Source organism: Ailuropoda melanoleuca, chromosome 2 (assembly GCF_002007445.2).
Source record: "Ailuropoda melanoleuca isolate Jingjing chromosome 2, ASM200744v2, whole genome shotgun sequence".
NCBI classification, from domain to species: domain Eukaryota; kingdom Metazoa; phylum Chordata; class Mammalia; order Carnivora; family Ursidae; genus Ailuropoda; species Ailuropoda melanoleuca.
The window spans coordinates 1,553,416-1,576,183 of NC_048219.1; the positions used below are offsets into that span (position 1 = coordinate 1,553,416).

Genomic DNA, 22,768 nt, shown 5'->3' on the forward strand with positions numbered 1-22,768 from the left:
TTATCTCCTCCAGTGCCGTCCATGTTGCAGCAAATGTTGAGAATTCGTTCTTTCTGATAGCTGAGTAATATTCCATTGTATATATGGACCACAGCTTCTTAATCCAGTCATCTGTTGAAGGGCATCTCGGCTCCTTCCATGATTTGGCTATTGTGGACAATGCAGCTATGAACATTGGGGTGCATATGGCCCTTCTCTTTACTACGTCTGTATCTTTGGGGTAAACACCCAGTAGTGCAATGGCTGGGTCATAGGGTAGTTCAATTTTTAACTTTTTAAGGGACCTCCACACTGTTTTCCAGAGTGGCTGTACCAACTTGCATTCCCACCAACAATGTAGGAGGGATCCCCTTTCTCCACATCCTCTCCAACAATTGTTGTTTCTTGCCTTGTCTATCTTTGCCATTCTAACTGGCGTAAGGTGGTATCTCAGTGTGGTTTTGATTTGAATTTCCCTGATGGCTAATGATTTTGAACATTTTCAATCAAATATTTACTGTCTTTTATGATTTCTTCTTCAAGTCATGGGTTATTTAGAAGTGTGTTGTTAAGTCTCTAAATATGTGTTACCACATTCTTAAAGGTTAGTTTAGTTTGGAGAGACAATTCTAACTGATAGTCTCTCAGCACTTTGAGATTATTCCACCATCTTCTGGTTTTCACTGTTGCTACTGCAAATTCTGTTTCTTTGTAGGTACCATACTTCTCTCTAGCTGCTTTAAAAATCTTTTCTTTGTCTTTGATATTATGCAGTTTCACTGAAATGTAATTATCCCCTGTAGTATACATGTGCTTTCTATATAGATTCTTGTTTTATCAGTTCAGGAAAAGTCTCAGTCACAGTCTCTTCAAATATTGCCTCTTTTCCATTCACTCTGTTTTTCCTCCTGGGACTCCAATTAGTCATATGTTAGACTTTCTCATTCTACCCTCTAAATCTCATAGCATCTCTTAGAAATCTACCATAGTTTCTTCAGTTTTTTCAAATCTTCTCAGTCATTTTCACTAGTTTCTTCTTGTTTGCTCATTTTTGTGAATTCCACTTTCGTATACAGCGTTATGTCATATTCTGAGTGAGAATTCCATTATTTCAAGTCTTTGGGGTCTAAATCTACCATTTATTATCTGTTTACTTTCACTCATTGCTACCTGTTTCATTACAGGTTAAACGGGCTCTAAGTATTAATCCATGTATTTAGGTTTTGTTAATTTGTAGAAAATAATCAAGAGACCTAAGTTGAGAATGTTTCTTCCAAAAAGAATTTTGGTTTGCTTCTTCTGGGGGACAGGGTAATACTGAATTAGGGCCACTTCAACCTCTTCCAAGATTTTTCGTAGCACTTATAATGGCATTGAGCAACATGCCCTTCACTTGTGCTTATTGCTAAAAGTTCAGGTTTCATCTCTGGCTTTTTCCCTCACTTATTAGGTTTGTTCCTTACAAATTACCTTCACTTTCTACGAACCCAGCAATGCAAGATAAATTATGCTTTATCTAGGCTCTCATCTTTTGGCAGGAGGGCTCTCCAGAGTATCCAGGAAGTTAATGTCCACAGCAACGTAACACAGTGTCTTTATCCAGCACAATATACTTACTTTAAAATAATTTTCAGATTGCTTTATTTTCATTTTTACCTAAGAGTGATTTTTTTTCCTCATCATAATTTTGTTGGCTGTCTTAGCTTTAATTTTCCTAACTTTTAGGACTTGATTTGCAGGATCTTTTTTTTTTTATAAAGATTTTATTTATTTATTTGTCAGAGAGAGAGAGAGCACAAGCAGGGGAAGTGGCAGAAGAGAGGGAAAAGCAGGCTCTCTGCTGAGCAAGAAGCCCAATGAGGGACTCAATCCCAGGACCCTGGTGATCATGACCTGAGCCAAAGGCAGACACTTAACCGACTAAGCCACCCAGGCGTCCCTTGCAGGATCATTTTGAGAGGGAGTTGTTTCCTTTCTCTGTCACTCTTCCTCATCTAATATTTTTATGGTTGCCTCTATCTGATCCTCCACAATTCCTTACTGAGAACCAGATTATATTGACCATGAAGTCTTCTGTCTTGTTGTGGATTTCTGGATCCAGTTACCAAGTGGACAGCCTTGGTAAGGTTTTGGCTCTATGACTGTGTCTATTTCCTTGCATTTATCTTTCTATGGAGTTCCTACATGGTTTCATGGAGAAAGCCTATCCTCTAATTTTCTGCCCTGTAAGAGGCATACTAGTCTCCATTACCTCACAGAAATAATTTCTGCCTCTCTCTACTAGCTTTTAGACCCAGAGCTCAGAAGATTTATAGCTTTAGCCCTATTACCCCTGCTTTATTTATCAACTTCCTTTCTAGTTCACGGAGATATGTAGCTTGTTTTCTGTGTGTGGCTAAATCCTTTAAATTTTATTTTTTTATCTATCATTTAATGAGTGAACAGCTGGAGTGGCCCTAAAGCATGGACGTAAAATGACTTTTTTTTTTTTTTTTAAGATTTTATTTATTTATTTGACACAGAGAGAGAGAGAGACAGCCAGCGAGAGAGGGAACACAAGCAGGGGGAGTGGGAGAGGAAGAAGCAGGCTCCCAGCAGAGGAGCGATGTGGGGCTCGATCCCAGGACCCTGGGATCACGCCCTGAGCCGAAGGCAGACGCTTAACGACTGCGCCACCCAGGTGCCCCTAAAATGACATCTTGACCATGATTTTTATTTTGGTCTAATTTTAATGACTGAACTACTAATGAACTACTCATTTATTCTATGAAACAAACCAACTACTATTAAACAGGAATGCAGAAGCCTTGTTCTTACTTACCTGCTCCAAGAGAAAATTATGTACATCTTCCCCTTCTGGTAAAAAGTCCTTCCAGGTGAGGTCAGCCTCCCTCCATAAGGCTCCCACTTTCTTATGGCTCTAAAACAGAGATAAGTCCAATCCATTTACTTTTACTTTGTGATGAGGAGGAGGAGGAGGAAGAGGGGGGATGTGGGAGGAGGAGGAGGAGGAGAGGAGAAGGCTTGCTTGAAGTCAAGAGTATAGAATTGTAAAGACTGAAAACTCAAAACTTTCCCTAGTTAATATGTAGTTATTTTCTCAGGACTCCTGGCTTTCACACCAAGATGTCTGAATGTATGCAAATGTAACGGTGAATGGCTGCAGTACAGCTGTTTAAGGTTCAATAACTTATTTTATCAGATGACTAATCTGGGGAACTGTAAACTCACGTTTGGGATTTATGAATATAAGCACCTAAAAAAAGTCCAATTTTCAGAGTTCATAAAGTCGTCAGTGTCTCTTTTCCTAGATAGTGTTATGTACATTTGCTATTAAAGCCAATCATAAAGCCTCAATGTAATCCCTCCCTTTCATAGGAGATCACAATTATGCTAACATGAGAATGACTAAGAAGGTTGCTGCTCCTGAACCAGGAATGAGAAGTATTTCAAGGGCAAGAGGAGCAAGGTTGAGCCCAAGAAACAACAGAGAAGAGCTGTTGTCAGTTGGAAACTGATGAGAAGTACAAGTTCACTGCCTGAATGAAGTCACAGTGATAAAGGGAAATGTTAGCCTTTGAGCCTTGGCTACTGGCTACGAAACCTGTATTGATTATTTCATAGAATAACTTGCCCAAGGCATAAACTGATAACTTACCAGAGTCAGGATTTAAACTCAGGCTGACTCCAGAATTTATGCTCTATGAGAACGTGGTTAGGAGAAATGAGAATTTGCTTTCTGTTTCTACATATAAAAGTTAGTAAGAATTTGAGTTTTTAGTAAGGACTAAAGTGAAGTAGGTTAGGAAAGGAGGAAGGAATTCTGGACCTACCAATTAGGTTTGATAAAAACTTTAGTGCCATCGAGCAAATAGTATTAATAACGAATAATCAACTACAACTAGTTGTAGTAGACCAGGCTATTTAGTGCACCCATCCATGAATAACTGGTACAGAGATGTAATACAAAGGGACTTCTGTACATTCAGAGGGAGAAACAAAACAAAACAGTTTTACTGATGCCTATAAAACAATAAAATCTTCCATCCCAATACCTTTGGCTCTGGTTTGAATAAGTCAGAAATCACCCCAGAATTTTCATGTATGAGTTTTGTTTTGATATTTCTCACTCCAGGTGTTAGCACCACTTTCCCAACCTCTTAGACCTCTAATAGAGCACTGGTACAATCTTTTGAAAGTCTTGGTTTAGACTTGGCTGTCTCCCTTTCTAGTTTATGAATTCTTTGAAGGCTTAGTTATCTTTGTAAACTGGGATTCTGGCATAGACCTTTGTAGATAACTGGGATCCTGGCATAGACCTTTGTAGAGAAATATGCAGTATTTATTAAACTAAATTAAATTAAACTTTAAGACAGCAATTCACAATCCTGTAGAATCATTTTTTTTCTTTCTTTCTTTCTTCTTCTTCTTCTTCTTTTTTTTTTTTTTTAAAGATTTTATCTATTTATGTGACAGAGAGACAGCCAGCGAGAGAGGGAACACAGCAGGGGAGTGGGAGAGGAAGAAGCAGGCTCCCAGCAGAGAAGCCCGATGTGGGATTCGATCCCGGAACACTGGTATCATGCCCTGAGCCGAAGGCAGACGCTTAACGACTGCGCTACCCGGGCGCCCCATGTAGAATCCTTTTTAACTTCTATTACTAATCAGATTACCTAGCCTGAGATACAAAATTAATAAAATTAATCATTTTAGTCATCTTACCTTTCTCTGAAAGCAAGGAATTTTCACTGCAATCTATTAAAAAGCATAAATAATATAGCCATTTTGTTTCAAGAAGATAAAATTACCAGCCACAAATACAACATATTTTGAGATTCTTTTGACTTATACCAAATCCAGTTGAAATAATTCTTTCCAACAGAAGGAGAAATACACCTCTGTAAGAAACTAGGTTGAAACAGAGATCTCACTCTTCTTTTCAAATAATAAAAGGCTACAGAAATACTTGCACAGTGATACTTAAGCTATTCACAGGTAACTCAAGATCAAAAATCACTGCCCTTCCTAATACGCTGTTGAGTCTGATACTTGGTTTAACACTCACCATTTGTTTGCATAGAAGGTGCAATATTTCAGAAAGCAAGACCCCAGCTCTTCCAACAGGAAGTAAAGGTTTGCTAAATTCTCTGTAAAAGACAGGAGTAGTGATTAAGTTCCTATGAACAAATTCCCTATTCTAGAACAGTAGGCAAACAATGTGTGCCAAAAGAACAGATACTACGCAACCTAAATAATAATGGGCAAGAGAAAGCTCAAAGACATGCTCTAAGTAATGATCAGCAGAAGTAATTCAGACTTCAAGTGCACTTTATGCTTCATGGAGAAGCTGCAAAGGGACCTTAGAATTCCTGGGTTTTACCTTTTTCTTTAATTGCCCCAGTGATAGAAGCAATGCAATGATCAGTCTCACTTAATCATCTATTTACATAAATACCACTTCAAGCCTAAAGGAAAGAAGAACCTTGGTAAAAAAGGGAGTCGCAAAGCTTAGTTATGCAGTATTTTTAAGAAAGGAAGCTGTTCTTTAGACTGTGGATGAAACAGAAAGGGACCATTTTTTTTCATAGTCTAAATCAGTATTTCCCACACTGTGTTCCATAGGATATGAATAATTATTCCCCAAGAAAAGGATTCTACAATTAAGTGAGGTAATGCTGAATCAAACAAAGCTAAATTTTTTTTTAAATTTATATTTTATTTTTCTAAGTAAGCTCTATGCCCAATGTGGGGCCTGAACTCATGACCATGAGATGAAGAGGCACATACACTAGCGACTGAGCCAGCTAGGCGCCCAAATTTAAATAGTGTTTGTTGCTTTTACTACAGAATCCTCATATTCTTTAATGTGCTGTGAGCCTCAAACAAAAGGGACACATATTATGTGGAGTTTGACTGTATGAGCAGTTTTTGGGGAAATACTTTAGTTGTAAAGAAGAGTTTAGGAAAAATTAGTCCGTACAATGTAGCAACAATTTCCAACTCCTGTCCGAAATCTAGGAATGCCTAAGACGCAGTTCTGTTTATTATAAGCAGAGCATGTACTATGCAGGTGTTAGTCTGACAAGCTGTTTGTAGAAATAACTTCTCATAGCATTTAAACAATGACAGACATAAAAGTCAGATTAACATTAAGTTTCTCGGAGCAATGACTTTCCTGTTAAGGGATTCTGGAGCCCTATCTACAAACACTGCTAACCTCAGTGGACTACAGGGTTATCATATCCCCATGATTTCTTCACTGTACTACAGTGTAATGTAACATTTTTATACTGAAATGTCTTTTTTTTTAATTGAAGTATAGTTGTATTAGTTTTAAGTGTACGACACAGTGATATGACAATTATATATAATACAATGCCCACCATGACAAGTGTAGTTACCATCTGTCACCATACAAAGTTATTATAATATTATTGGCTATATTCCCTATGTTGTATTTTTCATCCCCATGACTTATTTACTTTGTAACTGACAGTTTGTACTTCTTAATCCCCTGAAATGAGAAGTTGTAAAGAATCACAGGCTGCATCCAAGAGTCTCCAAAGGGACCAAGGGAACAGCGCCACGCTAGAGTTAGCTGTTAAGTTTGGCATCAGTTTAGCTTGCTATACACACATACACACAAAGAAAAACAAAAACAAAAAGCAAATACAACTTACATGATAAGTTCTCTCATGGAGATTCCTCCTTCTTTTAACATGGGGGTCACCAGCTCAGCAAGGTACAACCAAATATGGGGAATATCAATAGCCATGTCATCTGCCAACTCCAATGTTTCTGAAAAACTGAAAAAGAACAGAGAAAAATTCACAGAAATGTAATTCAAAAGTTAAGATTAAATAAAGAGACCAAAAATCAGTCAGTCAACAAATACCTATTAAAGCACCTACTATGTTAGATACTATGCTAGGCACAAAGTAATTGGTAAACAAATAAATTCTTGTTTTCAAGAGCTTATATTAGTGGAGGAGAAAGAACAGCACAAACAAAAGCATGCTTGCAGAAAGGGCTAATATCTGAAGAATGTGAATTATGGTACCAGAATGTCCCAATCTAGAGGGGGTGAGAAGGTAACTCCGTATGAAGGTGACACTTGGAAGATTTCAGGATGCAAACAAGGCAGCCGTGTTAAGTTCTGGGGGAAGAGATATTCAATCTAATCCTGCACTATCTAATGAGTTCACTACAGTCAAGTATCATATTCCCTGGGTCAGTCAGATGCACTGACTGAAAAATTTTTTTTTTTTTTTTAAAGATTTTATTGATTTATTTGACAGAGATCGAGACAGTCAGTGAGAGAGGGAACACAAGCAGGGGGAGTGGGAGAGGAAGAAGCAGGCTCCCAGCAGAGGAGCCTGACGTGGGGCTCGATCCCGGAACGCCGGGATCACGCCCTGAGCCGAAGGCAGACGCTTAACCGCTGTGCCACCCAGGCGCCCCACTGACTGAAAATTTTGATGTAATGCAGGCTAGACCCAAAGAGAAGAAAGGACAAAAATCCTTGTCCTTGAGAAGCATACAATGGGGAAACAAACTGGTTGGATATAAAACAGTCTGATAACATTACTAATAATATTATCATTATGACATATTAAAAACTGTTGTACCTTTAAATAAAAGCTAGTGGTTTCAGGCTTTCATGCTATGAAAATTTTTTCAGTGTGAAATAAAATAAATGGTATTTTTTTTTAAAGATTTTATTTATTTATTTGACAGAGATAGAGACAGCCAGCGAGAGAGGGAACACAAGCAGGGGGAGTGGGAGAGGAAGAAGCAGGCTCATAGCGGAGGAGCCTGATGTGGGGCTTGATCCCATAACACCGGGATCATGCCCTGAGCCGAAGGCAGACGCTTAACCGCTGTGCCACCCAGGCGCCCCAATAAATGGTATTTAAATATAAAACTTGGGGAAGTCAAATACAAAATATAAGTACAGTTTTATTTAGTGTGAAAAATCACAGCTATTCATTTAGAAATATAAAAACATAATGCAAGACTTTGTTAATTAGTCCCATATACAGCATATTAAAAAGGACAACAACAAAAGTAAATTTAAGTAAAGGACATACATGTAATTGTAAGGAAAGGGATGAGTAAGTGTTGGGGCATGGGCAGGTGTATTTGCCTTCACAGCCTTCCAGATCTCTGCATACGGAAAATGTGTGTTTTTTCACTGTAGTTCAGTTTATAGCTAGAGTACGCCACTCTGTGTACCGACCATAGAGGTCTACGCATCATTAAAAATTCTCACTTAAAAAGAGATACGAGTACCAGGCAAGGTTACCTTTCTGAAGGTGCCATTTCAAAACAGTTTGTAGCTCTGCGACATTAGTTAACTCTGGACTTCACAAATCCTTAATGCCAACTTTCTGGCCTCACAGCTCATAATGATTTGACATCTACTTGCTGTACAACAGATAACTTGACTATTCTCTCATTATGTGCACACTTTAAGCTCAGTTAATGTGTCACTGATGGAACATAATCTGGCTGGACTCCACGGTTTCTGGGCTAATCATCCTATAATGTCAATTCACGTTCTATGGCTTAGTGGCATAGATTAAGCTATTTAATGAGCCCATGAGACATCTGTAGCTGTCCGGGTCTCTCAGCAGATCTGTGATTTTTATCTCATATCACAACTAGACAATACCCATATTCTTGCCTTTGTTTTCTATTTCTTGATTAATCAGTTCATCATGATACAGTCTGCAGAACATAATCATTGGTCAAATCTATACTGCTGATAAAAAACATATTTGGCTGAACATAGGGCTTCTGTAGAACAAGCTTGTAAGAGGCTTATTTTTCTTCAGACCTACAGTTCCTAAATCTTTTTGTACACTTTTTTAAAGAAAAACACATGGTGTACAAAAGCTCCTAGGTAATTATCTTTACGTCTTTTGCAGTATTACATAGCCTATAACAATACCTTGTATAATACACATTTTCTGCTGGCTGAATGACACAGAGCTACACCATACCCTTGCTTCGTGGTATATAGTGACCATTACACCCAATGGACTAAACTTTGGTGAAGTCCACAGGTGGGACATTAGGCATCCCTCCCTCCATCTCAACTACAGAGGCTCTACTTTTATTTACTTTATATACTGAGTTCCTACTAAAATTTAATTAAAGGAATACACAGTTAAAAGTAAAAAAAATATTTTTTTTTAGTTCACTGAAGTTCTGTTCAGAAATCTGCTGAAAAGGCAAAGCAATCTTTCATAATTGGAAATTGTATTATCAGCAGCATCTCCCACAATTTCCATTGTGATAATTAAAAAGTATATCTTGATATAGATAAGAGAAAGAGAGTGAGGACATCTAAAAATCAGACAGTTCAAGTGTTATTATGACTGGTCATAAGAAAATCTAATTACAGGTAAAGGAAGAAATAAATGAAGATGAAAGCTTCTTACACTTTTGTATCATATTTAAAGGATCACAACAAAGAAGAGTTTTTAAGCTAGCCTTTACCTGTGCAAGCAACTGTGGTCTCCACTGTCAACCAGCCCGCCTACAATTTTTTTTTTTTTTAATTTGCACCTCAGCAATTTTGCATCTGAAACTTAGTCTGCATTGTGTAAGTTCTGAATAGCAGGGTAGAATTGCCAAAAGTGGTAGGAAAAGTTCCCCAAAGTAGCTGAGGAGGAGATTAGAATTTTCTCTCCAACAAATGTCTCCCAAAGTGAAACACTAATATATCAAACTTCCTGAAGGTACATACTGTGTGTCTATTGACAACTCCAATTTTTACCATGCTGGTTTTCATTTATTTACTACACTTCCATAGAGATTCCAATTCCATGGCTAATAGTGAACTGCACACAACTGTTTTTACTAGACAGTTTTAAGAAAGAAGTCTTCTAAAGCCATGTTATAGAATGAATATATCCACACTGTTTGAAACATATGTACCTATACAATAATATATCTGCCGACCAACCTATCTAATTTGCATCATAAAGTATTTAGATTTAAGTCCTGAGAATTTCAAGATGGCTTGATGTTGCCTTTGTGGGAATATGTTTTGTTTTGCTTTTAAATATTTTATTTATTTATTTGACAGAGAGAGAGCACAGCAAGGGGAGCAGCAGGCAGAGGGAGAAGGAGAAGCAGGCCTTCTGCCAAGCGGGGAGCCTGATGTGGGGCTTGATCCCAAGACCCTGGGATCATGACCTGAGCTGAAGGCAGGCCCTTAACTGACTGAGCCACCCAGGTGCCCCTATGTTTTTGTTTTGTTTTAAGATTTATTTGAGAGAGAGCGAGCGAGCACTTGCACAAGCGAGCTAGAGCATGCGCAGGGGGAGGGGCAGAGAGAGAGGGAGAGAAAGAATCTCAAGCAGACCCCACACTGAGTGTGGAGCCCGACGCAGGGCTCAATCCCATGACCCTGAGATCATGACCTGAGCGGAACCAAGAGCCAGATGCTTAACTGACTGAGCCACTCAAGTGCCCTTTGGGGATTATATTTTATACCTAAGTGGCAACAATTATGCTTGGAGTTGATAAACTATCCAGTAAACAATGTGACACAGAGAACCTATTTTGAAACTTTTGTCTAGTATTAGAATTTAGTAGTAGTGCATGCTTTGAAGGGTTCTGTAGAAGAAATGGCAGATTAATAGTTGGCTGATCAGGGCCCAGTAAACAGGGAGGCCTTCTACCTTCCGTCATCTGTGGCTTGGGAGCTGGGCAGAAATAGCTTTAATAACTGCTCAGAAGGGGCGCATGGGTGGCTCAGTCAGTTCAGTGTCTGCCTTCAGCTCAGGTCATGATCTGTGTCGGGCTCCCTGCTCAGTGGAGAGTCTGCTTCTCCTTCTCTGTCTGCCCCTCCCCCCGCTCGAGTCTGCTTCTTCCTCTGCTCTTACCCGCTTGTGCTCTCTCTCAAACAAATAAAGAAGGGTGCCTGGGTGGCACAGCGGTTAAGCGTCTGCCTTCGGCTCAGGGCGTGATCCCGGCGTTATGGGATCGAGCCCCACATCAGGCTCTTCTGCTATGAGCCTGCTTCTTCCTCTCCCACTCCCCCTTTGTGTTCCCTCTCTCGCTGGCTGTCTCTATCTCTGTTGAATAAATAAATAAAATCTTTAAAAAAAAAAATAAAGAAAGAAAATCTTAAAAAAAAAAAAAAAACTGCTTAGAAATTGGCATGTAAGGGATAGCAGCATCCTAGGAAGCTGACCTTAGATGTCTGCCCCCAATGCTACGTAAAGACAGAGGTCTTCGGATATTGGGACTAAAGAAACAAAAGACTCAGGGTATTTCCATGGCTCAAATGAAATGGCCTCTCTGGACAGTATGAACTATTCATAATCTGGGCTTTAGAAGTAAATGGGAAACTCTGATCTATTTGCAAGAAAGCTCTTGGTGAATAATGACAAGTGGCTATCACTTTGTGCCCATCTTCGAAAAAAACTGCTGGGCCTCTCCATTTAGGAAGGGACAGGGGTCTTCATAGAGGTCTTGGCCTAAGGATGGCATGGTTAGGTCTCGCAAAGTATCAAAAGCGAGGTCTGGAGTCACTGCATTATCTCCAGCTGCAGAAGGAAGTAGCGATAGAGGAAGATGAAGTAGCTACTGAGACAAAGAAGTGTTAATCTCATTTTCAGTATAAATAAAAGGTGGTGGTTGTATTGCCAGCAGTAGCAGCAGCACCACCACCAATGAAAATGTAGACACGATGTCTGACTATGACACTTTTTCCTCAAGGAATCCCCCAAAGGGAAATACCAATATCTGAGATAGCCTAGAAATCAAGCTAGTACCTCACAAGTTCAATGAAGCAATGAAGCTAGACCCCACTTCCTGAGGTCTTTCCAGATACAAATAAACTTAAGAGTATAATTTGAAGAAAGAGGGAAAGGGTAAATAGTAACCCAGCATTCTCATTTACAAAATTATCTGGTGAATATATCATAATAGAAGAGAAAGAAGCAAATAATTATAAATTAACATAATCATGATCTAAGCTGTAGTTTGCAGGGCTTGAAACTATAATTTAGAGAGAGTTGGCTAGGCACAGAACTCAATTTATTTGTGAGGGTTCAGATACCCTCATTTGCTCTATTTACAATTGGAGTGAACTGATTTCTCTTTTTGAAACGGGGAAACCATCTAGGTCATAAGGCCAGCAATCACAGCAACTTCAGCCATAGTTTCTCACTAAGGTAACTACTTACTAAGGTTGATGCTCATCACAAACTACCTTATTGCTGAAAGATAGCTTATTAATCACCCTAGGGGCAAGTATATATTTTTTAGGACCTTGAAGACATTGTCATCGTTCCTCACAAAATCAAATGAGCAATTATTCCTAAATACATTCAACTTTGGCATTTAATGATTACCTTATTTTAAGGGGTTGACCATATCTGAAAAACATACAGTGGCATTTCATCACATGTGCATTTAATTTACAAGAATGTACTATGAATTTGGCCAAAATGATTTACAAAGAGAAAAATAAATAGTGCAGAATTCTTACTGCCATTCTACCCAATGAACAAATGTTGAGGATGAAATGTGAGATGTGAATCTGATGTTCCAGCCTTCAGGTCTTAGTTCCTGATTGATTAGAGAGTGGGCACCTGGCAGTGTTGGCTGTGTTTCTATGTTTACAGTTGAACAACATGGCTCCTAAAACAAAATTTTTTACCATATGCAATTTTTGCCTTGAACATTGATTTCAGAACCTAAGCCTGGGTAAGATTCTGGGCTATACCAGAAAGAATCCAATCCATTCACATGTGATGATCACAAACATATCAGAACCTGATCTGATGCATATACAACACTAGTGACAGCCAGACTTCATCAAAGCAGCCATCAACAAGAATCATAATGAAACCAATCTGGAACAGACTAAATCATTAACAATTTGGAGTTAACTTCCTTCTATGGGGCTAGAGTAGACAGACAAGCATTCATTGGCCAAATAGCCATGGTTTATTGAAAGGATAAGGCTTTTAGGTTTAAGTCAATTTTCCAGAATTTTCCTCACACAAAAAAAGCTTTTTCCTCAAAGAACATGCAGGGTTTCCATGTAAATGGCCTGGTGAGGGCCTGAGTTTCCCCAAGGTTAAGTGGTCTCTGCTACTTTACTTATACCGTAACACAGGTCTAACAATAATATTTAGGAAAGCAGGAGAAAAACTTTATGCCCAGTACAATCTACCAAATGCCATCATATCCACCAACATACTATCAACATATTATACATCAACACATTATAGTGGACATAATTTTAGTCTACGAAAATAAATACTTAAAAATATACGTACTTTTAAAATTAACCACTACTCAAGAGCCTAGAAACTCAATACCACTCTTGAAGAGGATACTGACCCTTTGAAAATGTCCTGTTTGCTGAGTTTTTCTGACTGCACCAGCTGATAGAGTAATTGGCCCATATGATCCCTGGTGATCTGGCTCCTTTCCAGGGTGGACTCCACTCCCATTCTCACAAACACATGTAGCAGGCCCTGGGCATTCAGTTCTTCCACACACTGCATGGCTTCCTGTTCAAACAGCAAATAAAAGCTTACTCTAAAACCTGGATCCCATTACTAGAGTGTTAGAATAAGTTTAAAATCTTATACTTATGACAAAGTAGTAGAAAGCTCCACAAACAAGATAGTCTTCAAATATTTTTTTAAATATTAATATAGCTTGGTAAATTGCAGGCTGATATGGGCAAAATTAGTCATATATAAAAACAAAAGAACAGAGGATCTTTATAAGGGTAATGTATTTAGGTTAACAATTTTATTAAAGATCACTCAAAGAACCAGAGTCAAAAATGTATTTTTCTACAAAACATTTACCTGTGTTATGATCATTTAAAAACCTGAAAATGGCATATTATGAAACACATTCAATATCATGAGTCAAATGACTCAATGTGGGAACTGAGATAATATCTGTTTGGGTTATGTTAATATCTGCAAAGTCTTCAGGGAAGGTCTTCCTTCATAAGAAAGTTAATATGGTTAGCGTAAGTACTAAAACCTTTTAGGAAGTTCTTGGGGTCTGGGGCTTGTGAAATGGTCCTTACCACAGGGTGATCTGTAGGTCTGTATGTCTGAAGCCTGGCAGCCAGGGTTGCTGAATCACCAATACAACCCAACAGTATGCCTCCCTGCCCTCAGCTACTCAACTTTGTCTGAATCCCAAATCCTTTGTTTGAACCTCTGAAGAGAGTGCCTCTTCTGAGGGGGAAAATGCATGTAAGAAGGGCAGACTCCTGACTGATGAAGGGAGGAAGGCCCATCTAGGTTTCTCACTGCTGCTTTATTCTCCCTCTGCTATTTTATTTCATACCTCCCTCACGACCACTCTTGATCTAAAAAACTTTCAAACTACAGAGAAATGGAATAGTACAATGTACACATATATAACTTCACTTCAGCTGAGATTCATCATTAGTTCTCTTTACATATATGCGAGAATTTTAATATCCATATAATGTCAATAAAACTATTATCTGATAGGGGGCCTGGGTGGCTCAGTTGGTTCAGTGTCTGAGTTGTGATTTCACCTCAGGTCAGGATCTCATTGATCATGAGATGGAGCCCTGCATTCGGCTCCACGCTCAGCAGGGAGTCCGCTTGAAATTTTTCTCCCTCTGCCCCTCCCCCCACTTAGGCTTGCTTGCTCTAAATAAATCTTAAAAAAAAAAGCTATCTGATATATAGCATATATTCAGAATTTCCACAACTGTCCCCAAATGTCCAATATAGCCTTTTGTTGTTGTTCTAGGATGCAACTGAAAACCCGACATCCNAAAAAAAAAAAAAACTGCTTAGAAATTGGCATGTAAGGGATAGCAGCATCCTAGGAAGCTGACCTTAGATGTCTGCCCCCAATGCTACGTAAAGACAGAGGTCTTCGGATATTGGGACTAAAGAAACAAAAGACTCAGGGTATTTCCATGGCTCAAATGAAATGGCCTCTCTGGACAGTATGAACTATTCATAATCTGGGCTTTAGAAGTAAATGGGAAACTCTGATCTATTTGCAAGAAAGCTCTTGGTGAATAATGACAAGTGGCTATCACTTTGTGCCCATCTTCGAAAAAAACTGCTGGGCCTCTCCATTTAGGAAGGGACAGGGGTCTTCATAGAGGTCTTGGCCTAAGGATGGCATGGTTAGGTCTCGCAAAGTATCAAAAGCGAGGTCTGGAGTCACTGCATTATCTCCAGCTGCAGAAGGAAGTAGCGATAGAGGAAGATGAAGTAGCTACTGAGACAAAGAAGTGTTAATCTCATTTTCAGTATAAATAAAAGGTGGTGGTTGTATTGCCAGCAGTAGCAGCAGCACCACCACCAATGAAAATGTAGACACGATGTCTGACTATGACACTTTTTCCTCAAGGAATCCCCCAAAGGGAAATACCAATATCTGAGATAGCCTAGAAATCAAGCTAGTACCTCACAAGTTCAATGAAGCAATGAAGCTAGACCCCACTTCCTGAGGTCTTTCCAGATACAAATAAACTTAAGAGTATAATTTGAAGAAAGAGGGAAAGGGTAAATAGTAACCCAGCATTCTCATTTACAAAATTATCTGGTGAATATATCATAATAGAAGAGAAAGAAGCAAATAATTATAAATTAACATAATCATGATCTAAGCTGTAGTTTGCAGGGCTTGAAACTATAATTTAGAGAGAGTTGGCTAGGCACAGAACTCAATTTATTTGTGAGGGTTCAGATACCCTCATTTGCTCTATTTACAATTGGAGTGAACTGATTTCTCTTTTTGAAACGGGGAAACCATCTAGGTCATAAGGCCAGCAATCACAGCAACTTCAGCCATAGTTTCTCACTAAGGTAACTACTTACTAAGGTTGATGCTCATCACAAACTACCTTATTGCTGAAAGATAGCTTATTAATCACCCTAGGGGCAAGTATATATTTTTTAGGACCTTGAAGACATTGTCATCGTTCCTCACAAAATCAAATGAGCAATTATTCCTAAATACATTCAACTTTGGCATTTAATGATTACCTTATTTTAAGGGGTTGACCATATCTGAAAAACATACAGTGGCATTTCATCACATGTGCATTTAATTTACAAGAATGTACTATGAATTTGGCCAAAATGATTTACAAAGAGAAAAATAAATAGTGCAGAATTCTTACTGCCATTCTACCCAATGAACAAATGTTGAGGATGAAATGTGAGATGTGAATCTGATGTTCCAGCCTTCAGGTCTTAGTTCCTGATTGATTAGAGAGTGGGCACCTGGCAGTGTTGGCTGTGTTTCTATGTTTACAGTTGAACAACATGGCTCCTAAAACAAAATTTTTTACCATATGCAATTTTTGCCTTGAACATTGATTTCAGAACCTAAGCCTGGGTAAGATTCTGGGCTATACCAGAAAGAATCCAATCCATTCACATGTGATGATCACAAACATATCAGAACCTGATCTGATGCATATACAACACTAGTGACAGCCAGACTTCATCAAAGCAGCCATCAACAAGAATCATAATGAAACCAATCTGGAACAGACTAAATCATTAACAATTTGGAGTTAACTTCCTTCTATGGGGCTAGAGTAGACAGACAAGCATTCATTGGCCAAATAGCCATGGTTTATTGAAAGGATAAGGCTTTTAGGTTTAAGTCAATTTTCCAGAATTTTCCTCACACAAAAAAAGCTTTTTCCTCAAAGAACATGCAGGGTTTCCATGTAAATGGCCTGGTGAGGGCCTGAGTTTCCCCAAGGTTAAGTGGTCTCTGCTACTTTACTTATACCGTAACACAGGTCTAACAATAATATTTAGGAAAGCAGGAGAAAAACTTTATGCCCAGTACAATCTACCAAATGCCATCATATCCACCAACATACTATCAACATATTATACATCAACACATTATAGTGGACATAATTTTAGTCTACGAAAATAAATACTTAAAAATATACGTACTTTTAAAATTAACCACTACTCAAGAGCCTAGAAACTCAATACCACTCTTGAAGAGGATACTGACCCTTTGAAAATGTCCTGTTTGCTGAGTTTTTCTGACTGCACCAGCTGATAGAGTAATTGGCCCATATGATCCCTGGTGATCTGGCTCCTTTCCAGGGTGGACTCCACTCCCATTCTCACAAACACATGTAGCAGGCCCTGGGCATTCAGTTCTTCCACACACTGCATGGCTTCCTGTTCAAACAGCAAATAAAAGCTTACTCTAAAACCTGGATCCCATTACTAGAGTGTTAGAATAAGTTTAAAATCTTATACTTATGACAAAGTAGTAGAAAGCTCCACAAACAAGATAGTCTTCAAATATTTTTTTAAATATTAATATAGCTTGGTAAATTGCAGGCTGATATGGGCAAAATTAGTCATATATAAAAACAAAAGAACAGAGGATCTTTATAAGGGTAATGTATTTAGGTTAACAATTTTATTAAAGATCACTCAAAGAACCAGAGTCAAAAATGTATTTTTCTACAAAACATTTACCTGTGTTATGATCATTTAAAAACCTGAAAATGGCATATTATGAAACACATTCAATATCATGAGTCAAATGACTCAATGTGGGAACTGAGATAATATCTGTTTGGGTTATGTTAATATCTGCAAAGTCTTCAGGGAAGGTCTTCCTTCATAAGAAAGTTAATATGGTTAGCGTAAGTACTAAAACCTTTTAGGAAGTTCTTGGGGTCTGGGGCTTGTGAAATGGTCCTTACCACAGGGTGATCTGTAGGTCTGTATGTCTGAAGCCTGGCAGCCAGGGTTGCTGAATCACCAATACAACCCAACAGTATGCCTCCCTGCCCTCAGCTACTCAACTTTGTCTGAATCCCAAATCCTTTGTTTGAACCTCTGAAGAGAGTGCCTCTTCTGAGGGGGAAAATGCATGTAAGAAGGGCAGACTCCTGACTGATGAAGGGAGGAAGGCCCATCTAGGTTTCTCACTGCTGCTTTATTCTCCCTCTGCTATTTTATTTCATACCTCCCTCACGACCACTCTTGATCTAAAAAACTTTCAAACTACAGAGAAATGGAATAGTACAATGTACACATACATAACTTCACTTCAGCTGAGATTCATCATTAGTTCTCTTTACATATATGTGAGAATTTTAATATCCATATAATGTCAATAAAACTATTATCTGATAGGGGGCCTGGGTGGCTCAGTCGGTTCAGTGTCTGAGTTGTGATTTCACCTCAGGTCAGGATCTCATTGATCATGAGATGGAGCCCTGCATTCGGCTCCACGCTCAGCAGGGAGTCCGCTTGAAATTTTTCTCCCTCTGCCCCTCCCCCCACTTAGGCTTGCTTGCTCTAAATAAATCTTANCGCTCAGCAGGGAGTCCGCTTGAAATTTTTCTCCCTCTGCCCCTCCCCCCACTTAGGCTTGCTTGCTCTAAAATAAATAAATCTTTAAAAAAAAAGCTATCTGATATATAGCATATATTCAGAATTTCCACAACTGTCCCCAAATGTCCAATATAGCCTTTTGTTGTTGTTCTAGGATGCAACTGAAAACCCGACATCACGTGTCAGGATGCATGAAGTCTCTTTAGACTCCTTTAATCTAGATCAGTCCTTTCTTTCCTTTTTATCTTTTTATGACATTGGCATTTTGGAAACATTTGGCCCAGGCGTCATGTAAAACTGTCTTATATCCACTTTTAACCAATCAGTCCTTCTTTTTTCAGTCCCATCTGCACCTTACGCACATTCATAGCCTATTGAATAAATGACCACCGATCCTTCTAATTTCTAACTTCCAGAATGTTGCTGCTGTCTATTCCCTGTGTTCTCTACCCTTGTGAGTTCCTCATTTTAAAGTCCATCATCATAACGCTTTTTTCAGGAAAGCATGGAAATGAATGCATGTATCTTTAGTATTTAACCTGAATTGATTAAATGTCTTCANTCTATTCCCTGTGTTCTCTACCCTTGTGAGTTCCTCATTTTAAAGTCCATCATCATAACGCTTTTTTCAGGAGAGCATGGAAATGAATGCACGTATCTTTAGTATTTAACCTGAATTGATTAAATGTCTTCATTTTTTTTTTAAAGATTTCATTTTTAAGTAATCTCTACAGCCAACATGGGGCTCAAACTCACGACCCGAGATCAAGAGTCTCATGCTCTTCCGACTGAGCCAGCCAGCTGCTCCATGAAGTGATTAAGTGTCTTCCAGTGGGAATTTATTCACTGAATCTGCATACAGGGTCAACTAAATGTACCATTGTACTTTTTTAAAAAAAAGATTTTATTTTTAAGTCATCTCTATACCCAACGTGGGGCTCAAACTTACAAACCCAAGATCAACGGTCACAGGTTCTACTGACTGAGCCAGCTAGGCGCCCCTGTATCATGGTACTTTTAAATGTCTCAGCAATTCGTAATCTTGCCCTTTCCCTGATTTTCTCATGGTTTGATTCTTATTTCCTTCAGTACTCAGCTGAACTGACATCTCCTATGGTCTCTGTGACTGCCCAATCACTAGCTATCATATCACCTAGTTTTAAATTCTTTGCACTGAAACATTCTTTTTCTCTTTCTTTTTTTTGTATTCGTTGTTTATTTGTTAGCTATGTGACTGCCCAGTCACTGGCTACCATATCACCTAGTTTTACTTCTCTGCACTGAAACATTATTTTTCTTTTTTCTTTTGTATTTGTTGTTTATTTATTAGCTATCTCCCGTAAGATGGTAAGCTCCACAAATGACCCACAGAAGTAGACTGTGTTGTTCACTATATACACTACAGAACATGCAGGCAGTCTTCTCCAAAATGTGGCTGGCACATTTTAGGTACTCAATAACTATATATCACAGAAGCCTAAAACACAGGGTGTAGAGCCAGACAAGTGTAGGTTTGAATCCTGGCTCTGCTGCTTACTACTCTGTGAGTTTAGGAGTGCAACAATCTTTCAGTCTTAACTTCTTGCCATAGAGTTACTGTGAGGAACGCACATAAGATAAGGACTAGGCATACTGCGAAACACAAAACACAAACAATAAATATTAAACTTGTATTATTATTATTTTTTAAAGATTTTATTTATTCAACAGAGATAGAGACAGCCAGCGAGAGAGGGAACACAAGCAGGGGGAGTGGGAGAGGAAGAAGCAGGCTCATAGCAGAAGAGCCTGATGTGGGGCTCGATCCCAGAACACTGGGATCACGCCCTGAGCCGAAGGCAGACGCCTAACTGCTGTGCCACCCAGGCGCCCCTAAACTTGTATTATTTTTAAAAAATATTTATTTATTTGAGAGACAGAAAACGAGCTGGGGGAGGGGCAGAGGGAAAGGGAGAGAGAATCCTCAAGCGGACTCCATGCTGAGTTGGAATCCTGATTCAGGGATCAATCTCAGGACTCTGAGATCTGAGCCAAAATCAAGAGTTGGATGCTTAACCAACTGAGCCATCCAGGCACCCCAACTTTTTAATAATAATAGCATCTACTAAGATGCTAGAAAAACCTCTTTCTTAGGATGTGTTCTGTAAGCCTCTAGCACAACATACTAATATGCTAAAGATAATAAGATATAGTCTATGCTCTGAAACTAGAAGCCTAAATTTTATTATTTTTTTTAAGTATTTTATTTTTAAATAATCTTTACACCCAACATGGGCCTCAAACCTGTAACGCTGAGATCAAGAGTTGCATGCTCTCCTGACTGAGCCAGCCAGGTGCCCCATTTTTACTTTTTTAAGTAATCTCTATTCCCAATGTGGGGCTTGGACTCATGACCCTGAGTCACAAGCTCTACTGAATGAGCCAGCCAGGAGCCCTTAGAAAACTAATTTTATATCCTGAGTTGGCCACTTAACAACAGCATGACCCAGAGCGAGTTATTTTACATCTTTGCCTCTCAGTTTCCATACCTATAAAAATGGGCTATTATAATACTATTAACATCAGAAGGGTGATCCTCCTGAGGATTAAATGAACTAAGACATATAAAATATGTACAACAGCACACCTAGCACATAGTAAGCCCTTACTACATCTGACAATACTACCTGGTTCTTATCATCACTACACAGCAGAGCTGCCTTGTACATTGTACAGTGAAATTCCTGAGTCCTTGGGCACCTGGGTGGCTCAGCTGGTTAAGCGTCTGCCTTTGGCTTGGGTCATGATCCCAGGGTCCTGGGATTAAACCCCACATCAGGCTCTCTGCCTGTTTCTCCCTCTGCTTGCAGCTTCCCCTGCTTGTGCTCTTTTTCTCTCCCTCCCTGTGTCAAATAAATAAATGAAATTAGAAAGAAAGAAAAGAAAAGAAAAGAAAAGAAAAGAAAAGAAAAAAAGAAAGAAAGAAAGAAAGAAAGAAAGAAAGAAAAAAAGAAAGAAAAAAAGAAAGAAAAAGAAAGAAAGAAAGAAAGAAAGAAAGAAAGAAAGAAAGAAAGAAAGAAAGAAAGAAAGAAATTTGAGTCCTAATTCAATCTGTTTCTTCCATCCTGCAGGCCAGGCCTAGGGCTAATGATTTTTCAGAGAGCCCTCCTGTTGCACATAGGTGTTACTAAGGTCTTTTTTCCCCGTGTCTCCAGTTCATCATAGCGTCATACTTTTCTCCTTTCAGAGTATTTGTTGCTCACTGACTGGGTATATCCTCTCCAATTACCTGGCTCATCATCAAAATTTCTTAGTACTTCTTCTCAATTTTGGACAATTTCAGAGGCCTGAGGGTTTTAGAAGACTGAGCTATAGATAACCAAGGTGACTGTTAAGTAGAGAAAGCAGACAATGACTACACTGTCAAGAGAACAAGTAAGCTTTGAAAGAAAACTTAATATAATGCCAAAGCAAAAGTAGTTAATATATCTGACAAATAATTTAACAGATAAGCCTTTGCTGACTCCAGATCACTAAACTAGGTCCTATTTATAGATCTTTCTAAGACCCATAGGTCTACTGGCATTTATCATAACTACAATTTAAATATTTGTGAAGTCTTTATGATCTGTCTCTGCTACGAGACTATAGGGCTCATGAAGTCAGGTATTATGTCTCTCTTATTCACTATCTTAAAATGAAGATTAAAGAGAAGGCTAAAGCTAAAGAATGGCAGATTCAAAGCTGGGTCTTGAATGTTTCACTTAGGCTGTCTCACCCTGACACAGTGCTTACTCCTTGGTGCCTCAGTTTTCTACTTATGAAATACATAAAAAGTAACATCAGCCATACTTCAAAGTTAATACAAAAATGATGATAAAGTGACTGTAAAGATCATGAGAGGCAATATATAGGGAGAAAGGTATTCCTAATAATGGTAATGTGTTGTTTTCTGTTCACGAGTATCAAAGTCAATGCGGTTATCCCACCATGGGGATGGACTGGTGGCCATTCTCCCTTCCTGCCATGTGATCCTGGGAACTCCGTTATCAATTTAAAAGAGAATAGTTGGCAAGAGTGCATCAGAGTTGTGCAAACTGAACTCTGTGGGACTTGGATTACTCACTCTAAGTCTTAGTGACAAGTGACACAGACCAGAGGAAAGTTACTGTATCTGTTATGGGGCTTTCTGTTTTGCTTTTTTTTTTTTTTTTTAAATTTCATTTACCTTAAAATCATTAATGTGTAGAAATTCATCAATGATAGATTTGGACTTCTTCTCCATCTCCAATTCTGACAATGCAGGCTTGTCAGGAGCTGATGTTGCTGGAATTTCTGGTTTCACTACTAGTGAGGTTAAAAAAAGTGAAAGTAAAAATGACAAATATTATCATTAAAATGGTGGGATTATGGTTGAAAATATTTATGTG

General features: G+C 38.7%; 1 protein-coding gene across 27 annotated transcripts in view; it reads right to left on the minus strand.

Annotated features, from left to right (window-relative positions):
- EIF4G3 (eukaryotic translation initiation factor 4 gamma 3) overlaps positions 1–22,768 on the minus strand; it is a 315,445-nt gene that overhangs the window by 13,788 nt on the left and 278,889 nt on the right. For all 27 annotated transcript variants that reach the window (XM_034645782.1, XM_034645798.1, XM_019808886.2 and 24 more), the window contains 5 exons: positions 22,567–22,685; positions 17,014–17,186; positions 6,660–6,785; positions 5,045–5,126; positions 2,801–2,899 (listed from right to left, as the gene is read on the minus strand). In XM_034645782.1, the coding sequence (XP_034501673.1) occupies positions 2,801–2,899; positions 5,045–5,126; positions 6,660–6,785; positions 17,014–17,186; positions 22,567–22,685 (599 nt within the window). The remainder of the gene's footprint in view (positions 1–2,800; positions 2,900–5,044; positions 5,127–6,659; positions 6,786–17,013; positions 17,187–22,566; positions 22,686–22,768) is intronic.